Source organism: Muntiacus reevesi, chromosome 3 (assembly GCF_963930625.1).
Source record: "Muntiacus reevesi chromosome 3, mMunRee1.1, whole genome shotgun sequence".
In the NCBI taxonomy this organism is placed as follows: domain Eukaryota; kingdom Metazoa; phylum Chordata; class Mammalia; order Artiodactyla; family Cervidae; genus Muntiacus; species Muntiacus reevesi.
The window spans coordinates 107196358-107220698 of NC_089251.1; the positions used below are offsets into that span (position 1 = coordinate 107196358).

The 24341-nt window shown below is 37.0% G+C and overlaps 1 protein-coding gene across 2 annotated transcripts in view; it reads left to right on the forward strand.

The window, feature by feature from the left end:
* Positions 1–24083, forward strand: part of CDC42 (cell division cycle 42) — a 49116-nt gene extending 25033 nt beyond the window's left edge. For both annotated transcript variants that reach the window (XM_065930013.1, XM_065930015.1), the window contains exons 2-6: positions 4233–4387; positions 6896–6968; positions 17419–17528; positions 17660–17857; positions 22547–24083. In XM_065930013.1, coding sequence (XP_065786085.1) covers positions 4283–4387; positions 6896–6968; positions 17419–17528; positions 17660–17857; positions 22547–22636 — 576 coding nt within the window. In that variant the 5' untranslated portion in view covers positions 4233–4282 and the 3' untranslated portion in view covers positions 22637–24083. The remainder of the gene's footprint in view (positions 1–4232; positions 4388–6895; positions 6969–17418; positions 17529–17659; positions 17858–22546) is intronic.
* The last annotated feature ends 258 nt before the right edge of the window (positions 24084–24341 follow it).

Below are 24341 nucleotides of genomic sequence, written 5' to 3' on the forward strand. Positions count from 1 at the left end.
GTGCAGGAAATACAGAAAGAAATAATATGGGAGTCTTCAGGAGAAGAAGAAATATTTGGGTAGATTTCTTGTTTTTTTTTTGTGTCATTCGCTATTAATAAATAATAGCAAGTATAATCAGTTTATTTTAGCCTGTTTTTGATATGCCTGTTTTGGGTAAAGTGTGAAAAGTTTTGATTAGGAAACAGTCTGCTAAAGAGAGAAGAAAGTGCAGTGCTAGTTTTGCACCTTTGGATGAAAGCAGGTGTGATGGGATTGATTTAACTGGCATACTTGGTAGAGGAATTCACATATATTTAGTATGTGCTAGGAGCCAGGTTATTTAATATTACTTAATCTTTATAACTTTGCAAGGTGTTGGTTTAAATTAGTTCTGTTTTTAAATGAGAAAATTGAGACAAAAAAAGATTTAAGAAACTTGCCCAGGTCACTAGTAAGTGCTGAGCAGAGATTAAAACCAAAGGTTTTCCTGATTTCAGAGTTAGGAAAATTATTATCATGTTATGTATTAAGTTTATGTAGCTTGGAAATTCTTTCCAGCTTACTAAGCAAGACACAAAAGAAGGGCCTGATTGGTTTGGGGGCTGTTTTTCCTGCTCAAAAAAGATCCAGACTTCTACAAGTTCTCAAAGTAGTAATGTTTAGTGATCTGGCCAAACTGTTTGTGATCCCATTTCTCTCACATGAGTTCCAGTCTCCATTATCTTTCAACGGAAAAGCTTAAAAGATCTTCCTCAGATAGTGATTTTGTTCTTAACAATGCAGAGATATTTTTAAAAATTATATTCAGAGGAGAAGCCTACTTAGCCAATTTGAAATATTGTTACCTTGTTTCTAAACTTACATTGTAGACTTACTCTAATACAACTTGTGTTGTATGTTTTGCTCAACAGTTATGTTTCCTGGTGGGCATTTTTAGCATTTTCTTATACTTAATGGTATCAGAGACAGAGGTACCACAATTTAGGTTTTCACCATACAAAGAGGGCTTCCCAGATGGTGCTAGTGGTAAAGAAGCTGCCTGCCAGTGCAGGAGACATAAGACACATTGGTTCGATCCCTGGGTTGGGAAGATCCCCTGGAGTAGGAAGTGGCAACCCTCACCAGTATCCTTGCCTGGAGAATCACATGGACAGAGGAGCCTGGCGGGCTACAGTCCATAGGGTTGTAAAGAGTCAGACATGACTGAAGTGACTTAGCATGCATGCAGTATATAAAGAACCAGTATCCTAAATCTGTTATTTGTGAAATGTCTGTCCTGAAGACAGTTCATTTTGATAAATTTCCTAATATACCTATAATTTAAAAAAAGGAGTTCAACTTGAATTAGATTTAAATGTTTCTCTTTTAATACATTTGTTAATGATAGCTTCTCTTCTCATTGGGATGTTGTAGGCCAGCTTTAACATTCTCCATCATAGCTTGTTACAGTTTGTGACTTAGCTGTGTGGCAGTGGTATTTGTGTCTTTAGTCATGGAAACTTTTTGTTTTAAACTTCTTTATTTCCTAGAGAATTTTAGTGAAAATTTTAAGAAATGTTATCTCTTCCTTTACGAGAAGGTTCAAGTTTAGAAATGGCCTGATGATTTTGTATTTGCTAGGTTGTATGAGTTATAAGTCTTAAAAGTGAATACCATAGGTAGACTGAAGATTAGGATCATCATATTTAAGGATGACAGTTTTAACTACAGTTAAAATTTAGCAATAGCATTTATATTAACAATAGTATTTATCTTAGGTGTTTTTAAGACAAAGTTCAAAAGTCGTCAAGTTTACTATAAAGTTACTCGATAAATCCAAATATTACTATAATTTTATTAATTGTAGGACTATATCTTCTACACTTAACACCTCAAAATTTAGGATGTATTTTAAAAATTGTTGTCTTAGAGTCTGTGAAATACAGAGATTAGGATTTCAGTTTTGCTGCTATAACTGAGAAGTCCAAAATACAAGGGACTTAATGAAGGCAAAGTTTCTTTCTCCTGTAAAAGTCCTGGAAGGTAATGCAGGGCTGACCTCTCCTATTGTGTTACTCATCCTTAGCTATAATTTCTGTCTTTGGTTCACTGTGACTGCTTTCACATCTGTTATGAAATAATAGAATAATACATATTCTAGCCTACAGGCCAGGTGGGACAGGAGAAACTCTTTCTCTTGTTTTTAAGGCTGGTCTTGAAAATTACATGCTTTGTTTCCATCCCCATTTGCTTGAACTTGGTCACATCTGACTGCACAAGAATTTAGGAAATGTCTTTACTAGGAGCCATATGTGCCAGTAAAATTCTTTTACTAAAGAAGAGAGGAGCAATTGCTAGTAGTCTCTGCTACCCTGCTCAAACCTTACTTTCTGGCCAGTGTTTATGATTAAACTCTATGTAAAATGAAATTACCCATAATGGTCATGAGACACAGAAGATGCAAGAACTGAACTTGAGATTTATTTTTAGGCATAATTTATTTTTAGGAAGATAATTCTGTAGGATGACCACAAGTCTCTGCTTACCTTTTTTTTCTTCACTCTGAATTGGAAATAAATTTTACAGAAGACCTTGTTTTTTAGCAGTCCCTGGTAGCTCAGCTGGTAAAGAATCTGCTTGCTATGCAGGTAGATCCTGGTTTGATCCCTGGGTTGGGAAGATCCCCTGGAGGAGAACATGGCAACTCACTCCAGTGTTCTTGCCTGGAGAATCCCCATGCACAGAGGAGCCTGGTGGGCTACAGTCCATGGGGTTGTGAAAGAGTCGGGCACGACTGAGCGACTGAGCACAGCACATCCTGTTTTTCAGAGGTGGATTGAGGAACCAGGAGAAGACAGCTATTCCTGTTTTCTCTTCTTGCTTTTATTAATCAGTAGAAGACATTCTTCTCGAATAATTCTCTAGAATTAATTTAGTACTTGGTGTAGTGTGATTATTTTGATAAATAATTTGATTTAGTTTAAGGGTTAAGATCCTTAACCTAGTATGAGTATGCTAGTGCATTGTTCTCTAGTGCATTACAGGGAAAAGAGAAAGATAGAAGGAGGTTAAATAAAGAGAAATGCAGTCAAGATGATTTTGATGAAGAACGGAAGAAGGTATATTTCCTGTGTGTTACCCATTCCTCATATATATACAGAGATGTTAACAGGCCTCAGTTAAGAGTTGCGGAGGTTACTATAGGAGCATATAGACCTGGCATCTAATTCTGTTGACATTTTTATGTTAATAAGGTGGCATCTCTAGCTAACAAGAAATTGTAATCCCTTCAGAATTATAAGAAAAAAATTTAATCTTAAAAATAGATATATAGGTAGTGGTGTTTTTTATTCTTTCAGAAAAACTTAAGATTTTCCACTGACAATAAGATGTCATACATCCCAGTTTCATAGGTGTCAACATATTGGGGTAAAATAGCTGGTAACAAGTGTAAGTAACCTTTGGTAAAGATATATTCTGATTTTAGAAATGCTTAAGTATAAAAACAAGCATCTCAGAATTGATAAAATTAATAAATCTTTGGTGTATTTGTAATCAATAGCATCTTAGAATGGAGGACTATAGTAAAAGAAGCTAAAGCAATTGCATCTGTTTATAAGTTAGAATGCTTTAGAGTGATCATTTTCATTTTAAAAGTCTAGATTTTGATCTCTTCATGCCATAAATATTGAATTAGTAGCTTGACAACTTGGTGCTGAAACAGCCACTGAGACCAGAGATCACCCTGCTCTTTGTCCATTTCTTCATGCCCATCTATTAGGTGGGGGAGGTGATTGTGCTCTGCTGCTTGTTGGTTATGGCCTGAGTAACCATTTTAGCTGGGGTAAAGGGAGCATTCTTTGAAGCAGTGGCCTTTTTTTGCAGTCTAGTACACATATGTGTATATACGCATGTGGGGGCACATACAACTGAAGGAAAAGTTGCACAAAATAACACTTGACATACTAACTGGGATTCATTTTGAAATAGCCTCTTCTCTTTCATTAAAAAAAAGAACTGTACTGCTGTTTTATGTTCCTCTTGGTTTTTTAAGAAAAATACTTAAGTCAAAAACAACCAAGGATCAGAAACTTAAGAAAATTGACTCTTATTTGCAAATCACTGTTTCTCTTTTTTGGTTTTCCTAGCTCTGGTAGTTGAGGTGCTGCTTCTGTTATTGCTCTGAATGTGTGAGTCTGTTGCTAATTGAAGAAAAACAATATATGTATACATACAAATAATTAAGAGAAATATTTTTAATCTTTTTGTAGGTCATCATCAAATTTGAAATATTTAAAGTGGATACAAAACTGTTTGAGCGATGCAGACAATTAAGTGCGTTGTTGTGGGTGATGGTGCCGTTGGTAAAACGTGTCTCCTGATATCCTACACAACAAACAAATTTCCATCTGAGTATGTACCGACTGTAAGTATAAAGCTTCCATCTGTTAGTGAAATGTATTATAATTTGATATCCTTTTGAAAACTTTCTCTGTGTGTACTGAAATTTTTCTGTTGTCTGCCTTTGTTTCCTGTTTTTAAAGATCTTGACTTCTCATGGGTAAATTATGTACACTTTAAAATTAAACAGCTGAAAAATCAGTGGAAAGTCAGAAGGGGTGACAGAAGGGTTTGCAAGAAGTGCTGGGAGGCAAAACTCCAATAGACAAGCTTCTAAAGAGTGGTGGTCTCAGTTTGGAGAAGTATGCACTACATCTTGGAATGAGGTGACTTTTTTTTTGATATCTTGGCCAATGATTAATCAGTGCTTGGAGTTCTTTGGGATGAATTTGGGGGGGCCTTGTAACTTCAGGGAAAGTAGGATGTGTCTACATATTCTCCTTAGGGAATAGAAGAAAAGCTTATGGAGCTGTTGTCCTCGCAGTAATGGAGCTCCAGACTGACTTTTAGAGGTAGAGAAGACCTGTTTTTCTTATGAGAACATCAACAGAAGCCTATGGAGTTCTCTCACACATAATGGTTTTTATCAGCTCCTTAGAAGAGTAGAAGGAAAATGGGGATAACAAAGATCTTGAAGTCGGAGAGAGTTATTTAGAGTAACACTCACTGTGAATGTGTTTGGGGATCCAGTGTTTGTCCCAGGTCGGTTGACCGATCCAGTGGTGTGATTTTGTTAAAGACAGACGTCCATCCTGTGGTGAGAGGAGCTAGTGTTGGCTTGGCCTGGCAGCAGCCACCTCTGTTAAGTGAGCTAGTTGAGAGGTTACAGAGCTCCTGCGTATGATTAGTATGGGATTAGTGTTGCTTGGAAGTGAAAAGGAAGAAAATCTATGATTACTTCAGATTAATTTTCAGAGATGAGAGTATTTTTAAGAGGGTGGTGACAGGTTAAAGGTTTGGTAATTATGTTGGATTGTAATTAGAAGTCTGTAATGTCCCAGGGCAGATAGTGATTGAGCTAGGCCCAGGCTATAGGAGGAAAAACTAGGGTTTCTTGGAGGGGGAGAAATCATGTTTATAAACATGAATATTTTTGAGTTGGCCCATTTGGAGGTATTTGGAAGTGAAAGAAGTTCTGAGGTTGAAAGGGGCTTTTAGGGGATCTTTAGATATAGATCAGTTATGTGGATCTTGAGTGAAGGCTATCAGAATGTGTTTCAGTTTCCATTTAAAGTTATTTTCATACAAACGTGATTTTTGAGTCTAGGTGTTTAAGGAGAGCTTGTGGGTGTTTTATGTATGTGTTTGTGTGTGGATCTCTGGAAAACGGTTAGGTATGACTTAAGAAAAATAACTTAAATAGGAGCTTAACTATATTCTTTTTACTTCCTTGTTCTTGTTGTCAAAAACTGAGTTTCTTTTTAACTGCCACCTCTCCCAAGCCCTTTCTTCTAGCCTACTCTTTTTATTTTTTTTTTTAACATTTAAACAAGCTCCCAACAATCCAGTCCACTAAAACATGAATCAGAGAGTTAGGGTTAAGCAGAGCTGATATTAAAATATACCATCCCTCGCTTGGCTGGAAAGCCTTGCTTTTCAATTGTAAATTATTAATAATTCAGAGGAGTCCGTGAATTAGTGTTGGGTCTTTTTTCATTTCATTCATTTTTTCATTTTTCATTTGTTGGAACTTTGATTTCATTCATTTTCATTTCATTTAGTTACCTCCCATTTTTACAAATTACTTAGTACAAGCTATATATATATATATATATATATATATGATATATATTAGTATATACTGAGTTTGTTTGTTATGGGTTTTGCAGTTTATTTACAAGTAGTATACCCTATTTAGTATCCTTAAGTGTACACACACACCCCCCTATATATTATCCTTAAGTATACTCAGTTCAAAGAAGGTATCTCAGGTCATGTGGTTTGTACCCAGTAACACGAGTTTTATTCATAAAGTCCCAACAGAAGATCTGCCAGCCTTTTTTGGACACTTTACTTGAGTAACTTGAGGGAACGTATGTTTTTCTCTAATGGGACATGTTTGCAGCAAGGCTGTTCTTGTCTTGAACCCTGAAAGGAAAAAGATTATCATGGATCTAGGAGATTTTAATTCTATATTAAAAGGAAATGGTCTGTGAAGAATAATTTCTTAGAAATGAGATTGCAAATTTAGGTCAACTTGAAATTACTGTATGGAAAGTTTCAAATTTGAATTGTATCATTTTGTATAGCCAGGGGACTCCACTCCTGTGATCCCACTAACCCTTCTGTGGCGTTTTATCTGGGCGACTGGGGTAGAGCAGACACACCAGAATGCAGCTTCTGTCACGTTTTTTTTTTTTGAAGAACTGTTAGGTCATGAAAGGGCTTAGGTGGCATGGTTGGTCATAGAAGAAACATGGACTGAGAGAGGATTGAGTCTTGGGAAGGAAACTTTGTTTTTAGTTTAAGAGTTGTCCTGTCCTGTTTTGAGCATCCCCTTGCACACTAACAATGTCATATTTTTCTGTTTTAGGTTTTTGACAACTATGCTGTCACAGTTATGATTGGTGGAGAGCCATATACTCTTGGACTTTTTGATACTGCAGGTGAAAACTTGATGTCTTTTATAATGTTTTTGTCTGTAACTGTAATACTTGCTGGTTGTCTTTTTTGGGACATTTTGGGAAACTAGAGTATTAGCAAACCATTTCCTTTTGTTAATAGCAGGATTGAATATTATGATGGTCGATGCTTGACCGAGCAGCAGTCCCAGACCTGGAATGGCAAAGAGGTGTTTGGAGCACCCTGACTGCATGGCGTGGGAGGAGACCAAGTGGGATGAGAGCAGGGTACATTAGACAGGCTCTACTATCACGCTCATATTTGAAGACTTATTTAGTCTTTAGTATATGTGTCTGTATATTATATATACAGGTAGCTTCTATACTATCATAGCTTGTTATTTGATATTACATTTGAAAAATTTTTTAGGGCAAGCCAGTGTCTAGCTCACAGTATTGATATTTGCAGTCAGCTTTTCAAATTTAAGGAACAAATTTCTGCTTTATTTACAACTTCTCAGTGTTTTTTCCTTATTTTAACAGTAACTGCACATCTTAGTTTCTGACTTCTATTATTTCTGTTATCAGTTCAGTTAGGCAAAACAAACATTCAGAAATTTGTTTTGGTATGTAGGAATTCTAACCTCTTTGCTTTTTATGAGTTATCCTCTCACTGTCTGCCAGATGATATATTTCTCTTATGGAGTATATCATACTGCCCGCTTTGAGGAACTGTCCAGATTTAATTGGGAGGGTGAAATGGAGAGACAGTAGTGAATAGTTGAGAGGCTTTCTAATGGTTTGTTAGACCTTGAAATTTTTTATGAATTAAAAATTGTAAGAATAATGGTATATTAGAGGAAACTTGGAAGATGGACAGAGTAAGATAATGACCTACATCTCTTGGTTGGTGAAGGATTTTTTTGTCTTTTTGTGTGCCTTCGGAGGCAATCTGTATACAGAGAAAAGACAATTTATGGCTATTTGAGGTGGAAAATTAATTTTAAACTTTATTTTCAAATTTCAGGACTTATTTTTTAATAAACCTTTATGTCTTAATCAGAATTTTTTAAAATCTTTTTTGAAGTATAGCACAATAGAATTCACTCATTATAAGTGTTATTTTCGCTCAGTCTTGCCTGACTCTCTTGCAACCCTATGGACTGTAGCCTGTCAGGTTCCTCTGCCCATGAGATTTTTCCAGGCAAGAATACTGAAGTGGGTTGCCATTTCCTTCTCCAGAGGAGTTTCCTGACCCAAGGATTAGCCCCGCCTGTGACTCGTGCAGATTCTTTACTGCTGAGCCACCTGGGAAGCCCGTATAGTTGTGTAACTGCCACAGTGATCAAGACACATCATTCTAAGGCATTTCCTCTGCCCTCTACAGTCAGTCCCTTCCCTTGACCTGGCCCCAGGCAGCTGCAGATCTGCTTTCTCTCAGTGTGGTTTCACTTTTCTGGAATTTAATATATCTTTGGAACCATACTATCTGTAGCCTTTTGTGTTGTACTTCTTTCACTTAGCATAAATTTTTTTGAGATTCATCTGTTATGTTTATCAATAGTTTGTTTCTTTGGTATTCAGTTTATGAATATAGCACAGTTTGTTTTATCCATTTATCCACCACCAACAAGTTGATGGTTTGGGTTCCGTTTTTAAGCTATGATGGATAATGGTGCTGTGACCATTTATATATTTATATCTTTGCATGGTCACATTTTGGAAGTGAGTAAGCCTTTATGTTTATTAATAGTTGCACAACTTATTACTTTTTATTAAAACATCTATTTTAACAAATCATTCTCCCAGTTGCCCAGGGTCCTTTGATTAATATTGGTTTATTTAACTTGGGTTGACCAGACTTTAATCCTAGTCAGCCTCATTTACAACCGTTAAATTTCTTCTAGCACTTTAGATTGCGTAAAATACTCGGATTTTATTTTAAGTGATTCAGTTTGCTTGACATCAGAAGGGAAACATTCCCAAGTGTTTACGTATATAACTTGAATAAACCTGATAACTTGTGATTTTCTGTATTTGTTTTAATTTATCTTAAACAGTATTATTTACAACTTTCATAAAATTCTTAACATTTTCAATGAAAACTCAAGATCGCTTACTCAGTAACACATTTTAAATTGGAATCAGAAAACTAATCTATCATGTTCTTTAACATGGTGATTATTTTAAATATTATAGACACTGAGTGTTAAGTAAGAATAGGTTATTCTTAAGTGTAATTGAAAATTAGCAATAATAATGTTTGATTTATTTCATTTCTATATTAGATTCTGAATCTTTATAGGGGTTGAAAGACATTTACTAAGGAAATTATTTTATCGTACCAGGCAAGTTGCAGAGTTTTCACCTCAACTGGTTAAGGTCACTGTAAGCCTAAGATCTTTTTTGACAAGTGCTGGAGGCCTGGGATATTAGGCATCTAGATTGAGTCTCCTGTCTTTCTGTCTTTGATAGACTTGAGGAGACTCTATATCCTTTTCCAGAGGCCTTAATCTCAGAATCCTGGTTGGAGTCATGTCATTAACTCAGTGTTCTTTCTGCTAAAGCTTTCATCCATGCTCAGATAGCCTCTGATTTCGTTTATTTGTTTGGTTACTCTTAACCTATCTATTGTGTTATTTTGTTTTGAATTCTTTAATTCATTTATTCTTTTTTTTAAAGAAAAACTTTTTAGAATTGAAGTATAATTAATTTTTAATGCTGTGTTAGTGCCAGGTGTACCACACAGTGATTCAGTTATATGTTTCCTTTTTCAGATTCTTTTCCATTTTAAGTTATTACAAGGTGTTGAATATTGTCATTTTGAATTCTTTTTATACTATTCCTGTCTTTGGCTACAACTCTTACAGCTGTTTATTTTAAAATAATTCTGTTTAAGACCAGAGGTAGGGCTCTCCCTCTGTCTCAGAGCTTTATGTCTGCTTTGGTGGTCACGACACCACATTCTTGTTTAATGAGCTTCCAGTTGTTTTGTTCTTTCTTTTTTTTTGTTACGCTTTTTACTGTTGTGTTTATAATTCTATATTTAGCTTTTTTCACTTAACATATTTTATCATAGTCTGTTTTCCATATTGAATAATTCCAATTTTACCACCAATTCCTTTCTGTGTCAGAATTTAAAATGTTATTCTTTATTATAGAGATACAGGTTTTTATTACAGGAAAAACAATATAGATAAGCAAAAGGAGAATATGAAAAACCATCTATATCTGGAGACGATCACATCTTAGTGCATGTCCAAAGCAGAGCTCTTCCTGTGCGTTCATTGTATTTATACATAGGGAAAAGAAAAGGATACTCTATTCCCCCCCCCGCCCCTTCTCTGTACCTGCCTATCTCTCTTTGCAGAAAAATATGATGATATCTCTCAGGGTTGTACTTTGTCATAGTCTTCATGGTTACACAGTAGTCTGTTGTGTGGCAGATCACACCACAGTTTAACTTCTTTTGTTAACATAGGAGTCTGTTTGTAGTTTTATCTTTCTTATAGAAACACTTTAGTATTTGGATGCTCATTGTCTTTTATCACTTTTTATCCTGATTTAACTTCAGGTTTGTAGATAAGTTACTAGTACAAAGAACTCCTGACCAGGTTCACCAGTTCTGAACCTTTTGACATTCTCCAGCTCTGTATGCATATTGCTTTTATTTCTAAGCCGTTAGTAGAGTGGGTTGCATACCTCATGCCCTTTGTTTCTTAATGTTTCAATATGCAGTTCTGAAGAGCAAGTGCACTTACCAAATGTAGGAAATTTAGCATTGTGTGTGTGTAACATTTTAAACTTTGACCTGTAGTCAGCTTTCTAATTTTGTCAGTTGTCTTAATATTGTTCCTTATTAGCAATTTTTCTTATAAAAGTTCTGACCTAGGGTCAGACTTTGCATGTAGTTGTCACTTTCTTTGGTTAATATCTTTTAGTATAGAGTCTCAGCCTTTTATGCCATTGCCACTTTTTTTTTTTTTTTAAGACAACTGGCCATTTATTTTATAGAATGTTTCTCAGGTTGAGTTTGTCCATTTCCTCATGAATAGATTCAAGATAAGAGTATTTGGTTAGTATACCACGTTGGTAGGTATGTCCATCTCAGGGTATTACCTTTTGGTAAAAGTAATTTTGATCACTTGATTACGGTGTTGTCCAGCTTTCCTACTTTATAGTTAGAATATTTCCTTTTATAATTAATAGTCACTTTGTGAGGAGATACTTTGTTTATTTATTTTTTTTGAGGAGATACTTTAAAATGGTGTAAACATTCTCTTGTCTTTAGCACTCCCTGTAGATTTAATAATCACTGACAATTTTTGCCTGAATCAATTTTTCCTGCAGTGTTGCAAAATGGGAATCTCAGTCCTAGATGTGCTTATTGTTATAGAGCTCTGGACATAGATAAGACAGCAGAACAGCTGTAACACGGTAGCAATTTGTTCTGCACCACAGTGACTTGTCCTGAACCACAGTGACTTGTCTTGAATATCATTCTTTTAGCTAGGGAGGGAAATAACATTAGCATGTTTAATCTGGACAGCGAGTTTTTGTTGATACCTCCAAATTCAGTCCAATTCAAGCTATCATCTTTGCCTTCACCAATTCCATATTTTCATCTCCATGTCTAAGTCCCCAAAAGACGAGTAAACTATTCTCATTTTCACTTCTAAAACAATTTAAGTATTTTATACCATACCACTGTGAAAAGCAAATATGTAATAAGAGTTCAAGATTGGTGTGCAGTACCTTTTTCCTTTGGTCTAATAGCATACAAAGTTCCTTGGATTTTGTCCCCCCCTCGCCCCCGTGTGGCTGTGTTATTTGGAAGACAGTTCAGTTCATTTATGTTCACATTAACTTTGTTTCCCCCCATTCTCATTTATTTATGTATTCTCTTGTTGGGTCCAGTTTTCAGAAGACCTCTTTATTTTTGAATTCTAGTAATCAGTCATTTCAGGCATTACCGTAGCAATAAACAAAAGAAAGGTTGGACTTTGATGCTAGATAGACCAGTTAGCTAGATAGTTGGCAAGTTACTTAACTATGTGGAGCTTAATTACCTTGATGTGTAAAATGTTTAAAATATTTTCCTCAGAGGTGTTGTGAAGATTCAGCGATAGTTTAATGAAGTGAATACATATGTAAAAACTGAGGAGCTGTGTATTTATGGTTCATTGTTGTTTATCACTGAGTCCTATACGGCTCTGTGACCCTGTGGACTGCAGCTCGCCAGGCTTTCCTGTAACTTCACTGTCTCCTGGAATTTGCTCAAGTTTATGCCTGAATTGGGTGATTCAGCCATCTCAGCCTCTGTTGCCCCTTTCTCCTCCTGCCTTCAGTCTTTCCCAGCATCAGGGTCTTTTCCAGTGAATTGGCTCTTCACATCAGGTGGCCAAAGTATTGGAGCTTCAGCTTCAACATTAGTACTTCCAATGAATATTCAGGGTTGATTAACTTTAGGATTGACTGGTTTGATCTCCTTGTAGTCCAAGGGACTTTATAGAGTCTTTTCTGGCACTGCAATTCAAAAACATCTGTTTTTCTGCACTCAGTCTTCTTTATGGTTTAACTCTCACATCCCTACATGACTCACTTTACTATTAAAAAAAACCCAACACAATGACTGGAATGTGTTTGGTGCACAGCTAATATTATTCTCTTCCTTGGCAAAAGAGTAATGTTCAGAAGGAGCCATAGTGATGCACTTTGACCTGGTTTAGTTGCTGTTTTTTATTCATGTTGTTGTACAGCAGAAGCTGACACAACGTTATGAAGCAATTATATTCCAATTTAAAAAAAACTTTCATTGAGGTGTTTTCTAGTATCTGGCTGTCTTCTGTAGTTATTGATCAGTTACTTTGTCAGGAATGGCAGTGCTGTCCACAGAGATACTTACAGCCACTTTAGTCTCTAGTGTTATTGTGGAATCTTTGAGTCTTCAGTAAGTTCTGCATTAACTTGCAATGGTATAGATTTTTACAGATGTTATATATAAGCTGGTAGGAATCTTAGGTTTCAGTGTCCCCGTTTATTTTTGGATTTTTTTTTTCTCATGATGTAAAAGTTACGAAATTATTTAGGAATAACCTTCATAACAGGCTTCCCAGGTGGCACAGTGGTAAAGAGATGTAATGCAAGAGATGTGGGTTTGATTCCTGGGTTGGGAAGATACCCTAGAGGAGGAAATGGCAGCCTGCTCCAGTATTCATGCCTGGACAATTCCATGGACAGATGAGCCTGGTGGGGTCCAGTCTGTAGGGTTGCAGAGAATCGGACATGATTGAGTGACTGTGCGCTCAGAGAGAGAGAGAGAGAGAGACACACACACACACACACACACACACATGATTGAGTGACTGTGCGCTCAGAGAGAGAGAGAGAGACACACACACACACACACACACACACACACACACACACACACACGCTCCACAACACACACGCTCCACAACACACACGCTCCACAGCATAGATGGACACACATACACGCTCCACAGCATAGATGGACACACACACACACACACACGCTCCACAGCATAGATGGACACACACACACACACGCTCCACAGCATAGATGGACACACACACACACACGCTCCACAGCATAGATGGACACACACACACACACACACACACGCTCCACAGCATAGATGGAGCAGGGATCACTAAATGCTGTTGAATTTTGAGAAATTGTGTGTAGAAAAAATGTTTAAGTTTTAATTTGTAGTTGTATATTCTATGAAATGTTTGTCTTCTTTGTAATGTCCTCCTGCAATTTTCTGAAAATTGTTTTTTAGCCGTATTCTTATTTTTCATACCATGAGAACATTTCAGATTTTTCATATGGACCAGAGTCCTCATTCCAGCTGACTTAATTCCTCTTGAATTCAAATTTTGAATATGAGATTGTGAGCAGGGAACAAAACCAGCAACCTATGAGATGTACCCTTGCTTTTTGTCAAGTGTTAAAAATTAAGTGGTGAGCTGGTGTGCTAAATATAATTGAAGACTTGTAGTCAAAAACCTGTCTTACACAGTATAGAGAAATTTTGATTATGTTGTATACCTTAAAGGATGGTAAATGATACTGCTACCTTTATCTTGAGTGAATAGTGGCTACTTGTGACAAACTCAGAAAATAGATTTTAGCTGGATAAATTATGCGGTATTGAAGAGACTTGCTCATCTAAGGAATCATACTCTGTTTCCTTAAATGTAGCACTTGTAGCAAATGTAGATGTAAGGTAGCCTACTTTTTGTTTATCGAACAATTTTACTTTCGAATTTTTTTCTCCCTAGCAAAGGAAAAGAAAGATGTATAGCTTTGAGGGCTTGTTTATTACAAGTAAATGGATGGACCAATACCGCTTTGGGTCTTGTGTTAAAAAAATGACTTTTACTTGTTTTCTGCCTCCAGTTCATCTGAATTGAAGGTTGGGTGTAAAACATTGGGCATTTATTTAGATGCCCCCGGTGGTACTTAGTCTATTTTTGATGCAGGGGCTGGATAATTTAAAATGTAGCCTTTTCGTCTATGCCAGCCTTAATTTTCGTGAAATATATCCCATTTGAATAGGGACTAGGGCTAAGAAAAGGTGTGTGAACATCTGTACTTTTTATACAGTTTGGTTAACTGTATCATCCTCTTATTTTCTAAATTTAGTTTTTATTTAAAGAGTTTGGCTGATTCCCCTCTCCGCCATTCTTTGGTTTTTAATCTCTTCTATGTCTACAATTGTACCTTATAGTTACACATCTTAGTGCAAACCTTTGGATTGTTTTGATTCTGATCCTAGCAGATTACTGTAGTTAAGTGTTTAAGTTACATAGTAACTTGCTATAGTATTTAAGTATTAAGTTACACACTTTAGTGCATACCTTTGACTTCCTTTGATTCTAACCCTTAGTAATTGCTAGAGGTACTGAGAGTGATTTTATTGTTTTGTAACTGTTGTTTTGTAATCTTTATTTTGACTTCTTTAAACCTTATTCATTTTCTTCCTGTATTCTCCTGACAATACCTTTATTGCCTACTTATGTATTATTTCAGTTTAGTTCAGTCGCTCAGTTGTGTCCGACTTTGCGACCCCTGGACTGCAGCACACCAGGCTTTCCTGACATCTTTAATTACCATGTTTTGATAGCTACCCTAAATTCTTATATTCTTTCTCATTGGTGGCAAAAAAAAATTCACTGCCATAGAAAATATTTAGGGTTTCCCAGGTGGTAGGACATGACTGAACAACCAAACAACAACAAAGCAAAATGTTTAACTTTCCTTTTTTCCCTTATTTTTTATTGTGGTAAAATGCATATAACATAAGATTTGCCATTTTTAGCATCCAGTTCAGTGTCATTAGTACTCTCCTATTCTTATTTTGTTTGTTTCATGGCTGCACCATAGGTGGGGTTCTAGTCTCCCCTCCCCTGGGGTTTTGTACCCTTGCCTTCCACAGTGAAAGTGTGGAGACCCAAACTGGACCACCAGGGAATTCCCTTCTGTTTTTTGTTTGTGGACTGTTCTTTTTAATACATAGGATTGTTGTAGTTCAGTTTTGAAATTGGATTATTAAATCCTTCCTGTGTGACTCTTCCCTTTCCTTCACAGTTTTGGAAATGTGTTTGGATATTTTAAGACATTTTTTATCTGGAAATAATTTCAAGCTTAAAGAATAGTTGCAAAAATAGTGCCAGGAAACTACATATATCCTTTAACAAAATTTACCAGTTGTTAATGTTTTATTTGCTTTTTCCTCTTTCAACATATTTGTACATACTCCCCCCCCCCCGCCCCAAACTGTTTGAGAGTAAGTCATCATTAGCCTTGAATTAGGGCTTTCCTTGTGACTCAGATGGTAAAAAATCTGCCTGCTATGCAGGAGACCCAGGATCAGTCCCTGGGTGGGGAAGATCCTCTGGAGAAAGGAATCACTACCTCTCCAGTATTCTTGCCTGGAGAACTCCATGGACAGAAGAGCTTGGTGGGCTACAGTCCATGGGGTCTCAAAGAGTTGGACACAACTGAGCGACTAACACACACAGCCTTGAATAAGTATGAATTTCCTAAGGATAGAGATCGTTTTGTATAATGGTAATCAACTTCAGGGAATTTTGCATTGATACTGTACGCTAACATCTATATGCCAATTTTGTCAATTGATCCAAGTCGTTTTTTCCTGCTTTTAGTACAGGACCATGTATTGCATTTAATTGTTTTGTTCCTTTAGTTTCTTGTAATCTGGATCAGTTCTTCTGCCCCCACCCCCTTTTTTGGTGTTTCATGACATTTTAATATACTGCAGACCCAGGAATCCTCACCTCCTCCCCTCATTTTGGGTTTGGTCTCTTTTCTCATGATTAGATACAAATTATGCTATTTTGGTTGGAATATTACCTTAATGCTGTCTTCCTCAGGATATAAATGTAGAGGCATATGATACTCATCTGCCACTCATTGGTGATGGTAATCACCAGTGACTGATCACTCAGTCAAGGTGATGTCATTTCTTCACAGTGTAATTATGTTTTTCCCCTTGTGGTTTACAAATAATCTTTAAGACCATACAGATATTCTCCTTTTCACCAGAGTTTCCTCCATATTAATGTAGTATCCATTGAATGGATGAAAATAATTCTTGTTGAATTCTTTTTTTTCTATGTGTTTTCAGTTTTCAAGTACTGGTGTGTTAGACGTACCCATTAACTAAACATGTCAACCTGATTTGGTAGTCATGAGCAGTGGATTTTGTCAGCTGGGTTTCACTGAGGTTTTTGTTTGCTTAGGTCAGTGGTCCCTAGCATTTTTGGCACCAGGGAAGATTTTTCCATGGATTGGGGGTAGGGGGGATGGTTTCAGGATAATTCAAGTGCCTTACATTTATTGTGCACTTCATTTCTAATCTAATGCTGCCGCTGATCTGACAGGAGGTTCTGGTTCATGGCTTGGAGGTTGGGGACTTACACAGTTTCACTGTCATTGTTTCTTAGATCTGAGTAGATCTGATTTTTAATCATTTCTGGCGGCAGTTTGTTGAAAACTGCAAATTGATAATAAGGCAAATAATACGTAACAAATTCATTGCTGTTCTGAAGCAGTGAAAACAGTTTCCCCATTTTTTTTCTTTATTGATGTATAGTTGACTCACAATATTATATTAGTTTTAGGTGTACAACATAGTAATTTGATATTTTTATACACGTCATGCAAAGTTACTAAACTATGACTGACAGTATTCCCTGTGCTGAGCATTACATTCCTGTGACTTACTTATTTTATAACAGATAGCTTGTACCTCTTAACTAGAATTAACTGAGTTGAGAGTATTGCTCACATATTGTTACAAAGCCATGCATTTCATTAGATACGTTGCTTTCTCATTAGTAAGTGTGCTGTTAACTGCTTGCTTAATTTGTTGACTGCTTGTGATTTTAATGCTATTAGACACCAAGATTCACTTGTTGATTTGTCTAATTTTCTTCCCCTTAGGGCAAGAGGATTATGACAGATTACGACCGCTGAGTTATCCACAAACAGATGTATTTCTAGTCTGCTTTTCAGTGGTCTCTCCATCCTCGTTCGAAAATGTGAAAGAAAAGGTGAGTTAGTTAGATATTCTCTCCCTGAAAAAAAGCTTGTCATAGAACTTCTGTTGACTTATAAATAGCTTTGGAGGCTTGTGGATTAATGCAGGTGTGTTTTTTCTTTTTTTAAAATATCTTTTCTCTAGTGGGTGCCTGAGATAACTCACCACTGTCCAAAGACTCCTTTCTTGCTTGTTGGGACCCAAATTGATCTCAGAGATGACCCCTCTACCATTGAGAAACTTGCCAAGAATAAGCAGAAGCCTATCACTCCAGAGACTGCTGAAAAACTGGCCCGTGACCTGAAGGCTGTCAAGTATGTTGAGTGCTCTGCACTCACACAGGTGAGGACTGTGTGGCGCCCCATGTCTATTAACAGTGGAGCAGTTTGAATAGCATTTAGGACATAGGTTATTTCTGACAGTGGTCTGCAGCGCTCAAGAAAGCTGCCCAGGAAGACTGTTAGAAGTCTTGTTAGAGGTCTCCATTTTATGAAGAAAATTATTCGTCTCTAAATAAAGCTCTTGTGTTGGTGAGCACCCATGTTTTATGTATCATTTGTAGTGGTCAGGGATTTTTTTTTTTTTTTTTTAATTGTAAGGTCCAGATTAGCACAAATTTATAAGAGTATGTGAATGATTCCCCTCTTCCCCCTGCCCCAACTTAAAATTTCATCTAAGTAAATCTCATCTTTTGTCAGTACTGACGGTTGATGCTATAGTCTTCTGGGGTGAATCATCTGAAATCGGGAATAGGTCGTAATCATTCAGACTTTCAGAGGAAGTTACCTTGTGTAATCATTGAGACTTTCAGAGAAAGCTACCTTGGACATTTCTCAAGTTTGCCTTTATATAGTGTCTCTATTCCTAGATTTTGGGAGGCATTCCATCCTTATACTGTTCACTTTTTCTGAACGATATAGTTGGAACTCTTTCTATAGTTTGACGGGAAACTTCAGATTCTGAAGACAGCAAGCAGTGTTAAAAGTACTTTGAGAGTTACAACCGACTTGTGTGGTTTCATCTTCTCTACCTTCATGGTGTCACCAACCTGTTCCCCCATTTGAGAGTTGTTCTGTTGGGGGGTGGAAGGAAGGATTATGGAAATAATTAGCCCATAACTTTTTCATTCTGTCTTTTGACGTTTGAACAGTGAGCAGACATGCCTAATTAAAATAAGGCAGGACTGAAGGGTAGAGATTTCTTAGAGTTATGTGAAATTCACTTATATTTCTCACACTGCTTTTTCAGGTAGCTTTTTTTTTTTTAATTAAGTTAAAAAAACACTGTCAGATTCTTGATTATATGTATACTAAAGTAAATGGCATATATAGTTAAATATTACACATGTACTAGATATTTAGTATGTAGGGTGTAGACATAATTTAGTAATCTCCAGTTTAGCCCTGGGCTGGATATGTAAAGACAAAAGTTTTGTTTGAAGCTGGATATTTCACAGGATAGCTTCGGGTCCTAGTTTTATTGTTACAAGCCCAGTTTTTCTTGGCAGTTCAGTTCTGTTGTATTGATATTGCAGATATTTAAAAGTTGAGATGATTTTACATTTTCATACATGTACAGCTGAGATTTTAAAAAAATACCTAATTGTACAGCTGACTGAGATTTTAAAAAATGCCTAATGCTTCTGTGTTTTGCTAGCATTCCCAGAAAAATGTTGTATGTGTACTGAAGAAGGATGTGTGTGGAACATTTGAATCAGATAACTTACATATCCCCATTCTCTGAATATGGGTTGCTTTTGGGGGAAATGGAGGCAAGTAGGCCATGTGGACCCAATTTTAGGTCACTAGTGAAGCTTATTTTAGAGAATTGGATGCTTCCATGTAAGATGTTCTACATTATGAATAGGTTTATTTAGGGAAGTCCCTTTTCAGAGAACAGAAATTTGAAAAAATCTTAGCAAATATGTTTTTCTTATCAGATTTTGAAGTTTGGGGAAATCAAAAGAGAAGACAGAAAATGGGGTCCCTGGTATAGTTTGGAAGCCGGAAGTTTTTAGGACTCCAGAATTTGTTGGTTCCTCTAAAACTGAACTCTTTATATAATCAGATAGTGTGATTAAAGCAAAGATTAGGTTTGTCTTGTTGGGGATTAGTTGATCTTTGTCAATAAGCAGGAACATATTTGCTTATTAAGAGATGCCCTAGTTTCTAATTGTTCTCCTCCTCTTTTTTCCCCCTTATAAAATTTATTTCTCCTTCATAGCTTCCCTTCTTTCTTTTATGTATGACAACCAGAATTTGCTCGTAGATGTGTAGAAAGAATTTCAGAGGAATCTTTGACTTCTTTAGCATTTCTAGTTTGTGAAAGGCACAGAAGGAAGAGAACTTTTTAAACCTTTGTTTCTTTTCAAGCGCTTGTTGTTATTTCTCATTTATTTTGTATCTAATGGACTGTGGGTGCCAATCCTCTAAGATACTGTGTGCGGGCGGTGAGCAAAGTGGGGGCGGTGGGGGTGTTTGGGGCTCGCACATTTGCTACCAGAGCTGTGCTCTGGGGCTTTGGGGGGCATGTTTACTTGGGATACAACTGACCTTAAAGGACATGTGAAACTTTTTTGGGTGGTAAATCTGTGGCTTCAGATTTAGGTTGAGTTTAGGTTGAGTCTGTAGACCTGGTACCAGTACTACTGAGTCATACTGTCACGCTGGAGTTCTGGCTGAGGTGTAAGTGTGTTTCTGCATCTTAATCCTTACAGAGCTGAGAATATTCTTTGTTTTCACTCCATGCTTTATGCTCTGATACCCCACACGGACATTAAAAGCATTGATCTGCTTGCTAAAACTCATTCTAGGACCCCATTCTTTGTTTTCCTATTGGGTGGTGGTTACTTGCTCTAATAACATTACTGAATAACTGAAGTGTATGCTGTTTCTAGAGTTTTTTCTTTAAACTTCTCCCAGTTGGTACTGCTGAACAATTAACACTTTTTCTAAATGCCTGAACCTGTTGTTCTGGGAAACTTGTTTAATCTGAAATTTTGATTAATACCATCTAGATATGTCATTGAATCTAGAAACATGTAGCATGCTTGTTAGTCTGCTATTTGTGTCCTTCAGTTATTCAGGGGATGAATTCACAGAAGCCTGAAATTGTTATAGGTTTAGTTCCAAAATGTGTGTGCCATTCTTGTCATTAGAAGTACTTGGGGGTTCTACAAGTACTAATCCTAATTATTTAATGCATGTATCTTGCGTTTACATATCCATTTTATTCCTCTGGCACTCATTAATATGTTGTAATGTTAGATTTCAAAGTGTGATTGTTCTAGAAATCAACATATGGCATTGTCACAAAAGTTGTTTTCTTGCTCAGTTAATCTTTTTTGAGGTAAGACGTTTGTTCAGTTATTTACTCTCTTGGTAATGGACTTAAGATCTAGCTTTCTGGCAGTTACTTTTCTAAAGATGCATTGCTTCTGTGAATTCAACCCATTTAATCCGGACTGCTGTTGTATCTGCTAGTCTTTCTAATCCTCTAACCTGGCTGCTATTCTCTCTCCTCCCCTCTGTCTTGTAGAGAGGTCTGAAGAATGTGTTTGATGAGGCTATCCTAGCTGCCCTCGAGCCTCCGGAAACTCAACCCAAAAGGAAGTGCTGTATATTCTAAACTGTTTTCTCCTTCCCCTCTTTGCTGCTGCTTCCTGTCCCACTACTGTAGAAAGATCGTTTAAAAACAAAGGAATAAAACCATCCTGTTTGAAAGCCTCTGCGTCTTTTTACTCACCACCTTAGAGCAACCTCTGTATTAGTTTTTGATCAAGAATGCAATATCTTATAGAATATTTTTTGTGATCAGTAGTCGAGTTGGACTTGTTTAACTTTCTGCTGCTTGAGTTGCCTGATGCTCAGAGCTTTTTGGTTTGGATTACTATTGCAAAAGGAAACTTGGTTTGGCATTAAGAATGTCCTCTTGGAGAAAATTAAGAGTTTTTAACACTTCTAGATCTTAGTTCTTGATGGAGAAAATAACACAAACATCGTTTTACTCTTGTGATCCATTGTTAATTGTAATTGCATGAGAAAATTTCTGGGAAAAGGGTGACCTGCTAGTAGAGTGTAACGGGGAAGGGAGGATCCTTTTCTGGTTTTCCTTTGTGCACTGAAACTTTGTGTTGCTCTTGCTTTGGCTGTCTGTGCTGTAGTGGAGTGTTTGTCAGTCTGGGTGGGAAAGATATTGATGTACCTGCTACTGCTTTATGAGATCATTTGTTACACTCTCTTTTAAGAATAGCATCCATTTTAACAGTTGACTGAAGGTTTGTTAATGTTGAGATGTAAAGCTGCCACCTTTATATTTTCCTGCTTCTGATTTTATTGTTGTGAGGGGAAACATACAATTGTGGTTACCTTCAAATTTTGAAATTAAAAATATACAGTTGTTTGTATAAATGCCTGATGAAGCTTTTTATTCCTGTTGCACTGACTGGCTCTAGTTTCACATGTATATAAGGTACCCACATTTCTGCTTCCTTGAATCCCCCTGGCTCTTAATTGGTGGGAAGAAGGGAGTTCAGAGTGAATACCTTTGATGCAGCCACTGTAATGGCTCTCTCCATCCTTGCCTGCGCCTTCCATGTAATAAGGATGCCACTGCCCAGTGCACGACCTCTCACTCCTGTTCCGTGTTCAGCTGTTTCATTTGAATGCAGAGCTGCTTAGCTGTTTTTATGGAAAATGTTCCAGCAGCACATTGTACAAAACTCATATTGAATGAGCAGATGACACGTGTGCTTGTTTGCTTCTTGTGACATACATTGGTCTGCAAAAAGCTTTCTCAAAGAACCACTGTCTCACTCATGAGTATCTGCTCCTCTGCTCCTGAACTGGTGGATCCTTCCAGTGCCCTGCCTGGACAGAACTTGGTGAAGTGAGATAATTGTGTTGAGATTCAGGGATTTTCAATGACTCGTTCTTTGCCAACTCTTGGGGGTTTGCGCGTTTTAAATTTGACCTTCAATTTTATTATACTGAATATCAGACTGCAAATTTTTTTCTTTCTACCCCTTTTCAGAAAGGCCTAAAGAATGTATTTGATGAAGCTATATTGGCTGCCCTGGAGCCTCCAGAACCTAAGAAGAGCCGCAGGTGTGTGCTGCTATGAACGCCTCTCCAGAGCCCTTCTGCACAGCTGGTGTCGGCATCATACTAAAAGCAATGTTTAAATCAAACTAAAGATTAAAAATTAAAATTCGTTTTTGCAATAATGACAAATGCCCTGCACCCACCCACATGCACTTGTGTGAGACAAGGCCCATAGGTATGGCCCCCTTCCCCCTCTCAATACTAGTTAATTTTGAGTAATTGTGTATTGTCAGAAAAGTGATCAGTACTAGTTTTTGTTTTGTCTTTTCAAAAAAAATTATTATTATTATTTTTCGTTTGTTTAAAAGCAAGGCATGCTTGTGATGACTCTTGTAACAGACTAATTTGGGCTGTTGAAGCTGTTCCCGGGTTCCACTCTGGCGAGTAATCTGGGATATCTAGTGTTTTTTTTTTTTTTTCTTTCTTTTTTTTTGTTTGGGCGGGGGAGTGTGTGTGGGATTTGTTTATATTTAGTCATTTTTTTTAAAAAAAATTCATTAACCATTGGACAGCCCTTAGGGGAGGAGGACGGATTGATTCCACATTCCACTTCCTAGATCTAGTTTAGAGAACATGTTCCCCACCTGGTGCTCTTAGGAAGGAGTATAGTAAACGCCTCATTTAATAATATACTCCTTTTTGAAAGTTGCCTTTTCTCTCCACCCTTGAGTAGGTCCAGTATTTGATGAAACTCATGAAAGTGGGTGGAACCTGTCTTGCCCCTCCTCTTTTCTAGGATGCACTATATATGTGACTGTGACTCTCAAGGAAATTTGTTTGCCATTTGCTGATTTTTTTTTTTTTTTGAAGTTAATTTCTAACTTCTTTCACTGATAAATGAAGAAAAGTATTGCACCTTTTGAAATACACCAAATGGATTGAGTACATAATTAAAAAACATTTTTTTCCCCCTGTCAGTCATTGTCTTAATATGCTTAGCATAGACATGCAGCTTAATAGTGTATGATATGGTGTTCCTAGAACACAGCTGAAGACCTGGTGTATAGAGGAAATCCAAGGGGTGGTGCTAGAAGACAGATGCCTATGGGATGATTCGCATCCTCTTTCAAGTCGTGAGGATGGAGACCTGCTTCATTAAGAAGCTGGGGGTGGGGTGGGGGTGGGGAGAACCTTTAACAACATGGGGACCAGTCAGGGGAATCCCCTTATTTCTGTTTTGCATGAGGAACCCTAGAGCAGCCAGGTGAGGCTCTCTAGTTCAGTAAAAATCCTAGGGAGAGTCTTATGAAGACTCTTCATAAGTGTTAATAGGGATTTTATCAGCTTATTTTGGTTGCAGTTTTCAAGTTTTAAAAATGTTAGGTTATCTTCCCCACCTTCCCTAAATCCTAATTCTTGTAGATTTCATTAGTGTTGAACCAATGCTTTCTCATGTCTCAATTCTTTGTATATGCATTCTTTTCAGATGTATTAAACAAACAAACAAAAAAACCCTTCACAAGTCAGCCTGGGGGTTGTTCTTTTCCCTCCGCCTCTTAATCTTTAGACATTTAGGAGTGGGAACTTAACTCTCATTGACATCAATTTCTAACAGATTTCAGGATAAAAATATAGAGCATAAAGATTTAATGTACTTTGTTTTCCGGAATTCAGTTTGAGATATTTTTTCCTCTTCTCATATTCGGGTTTCTGCCTTTGATCCTAAGTTTGACAGGTAGCCTACAAACTCCTTTTCTTTGATATCAAGTGGGTTCCATAGAGAA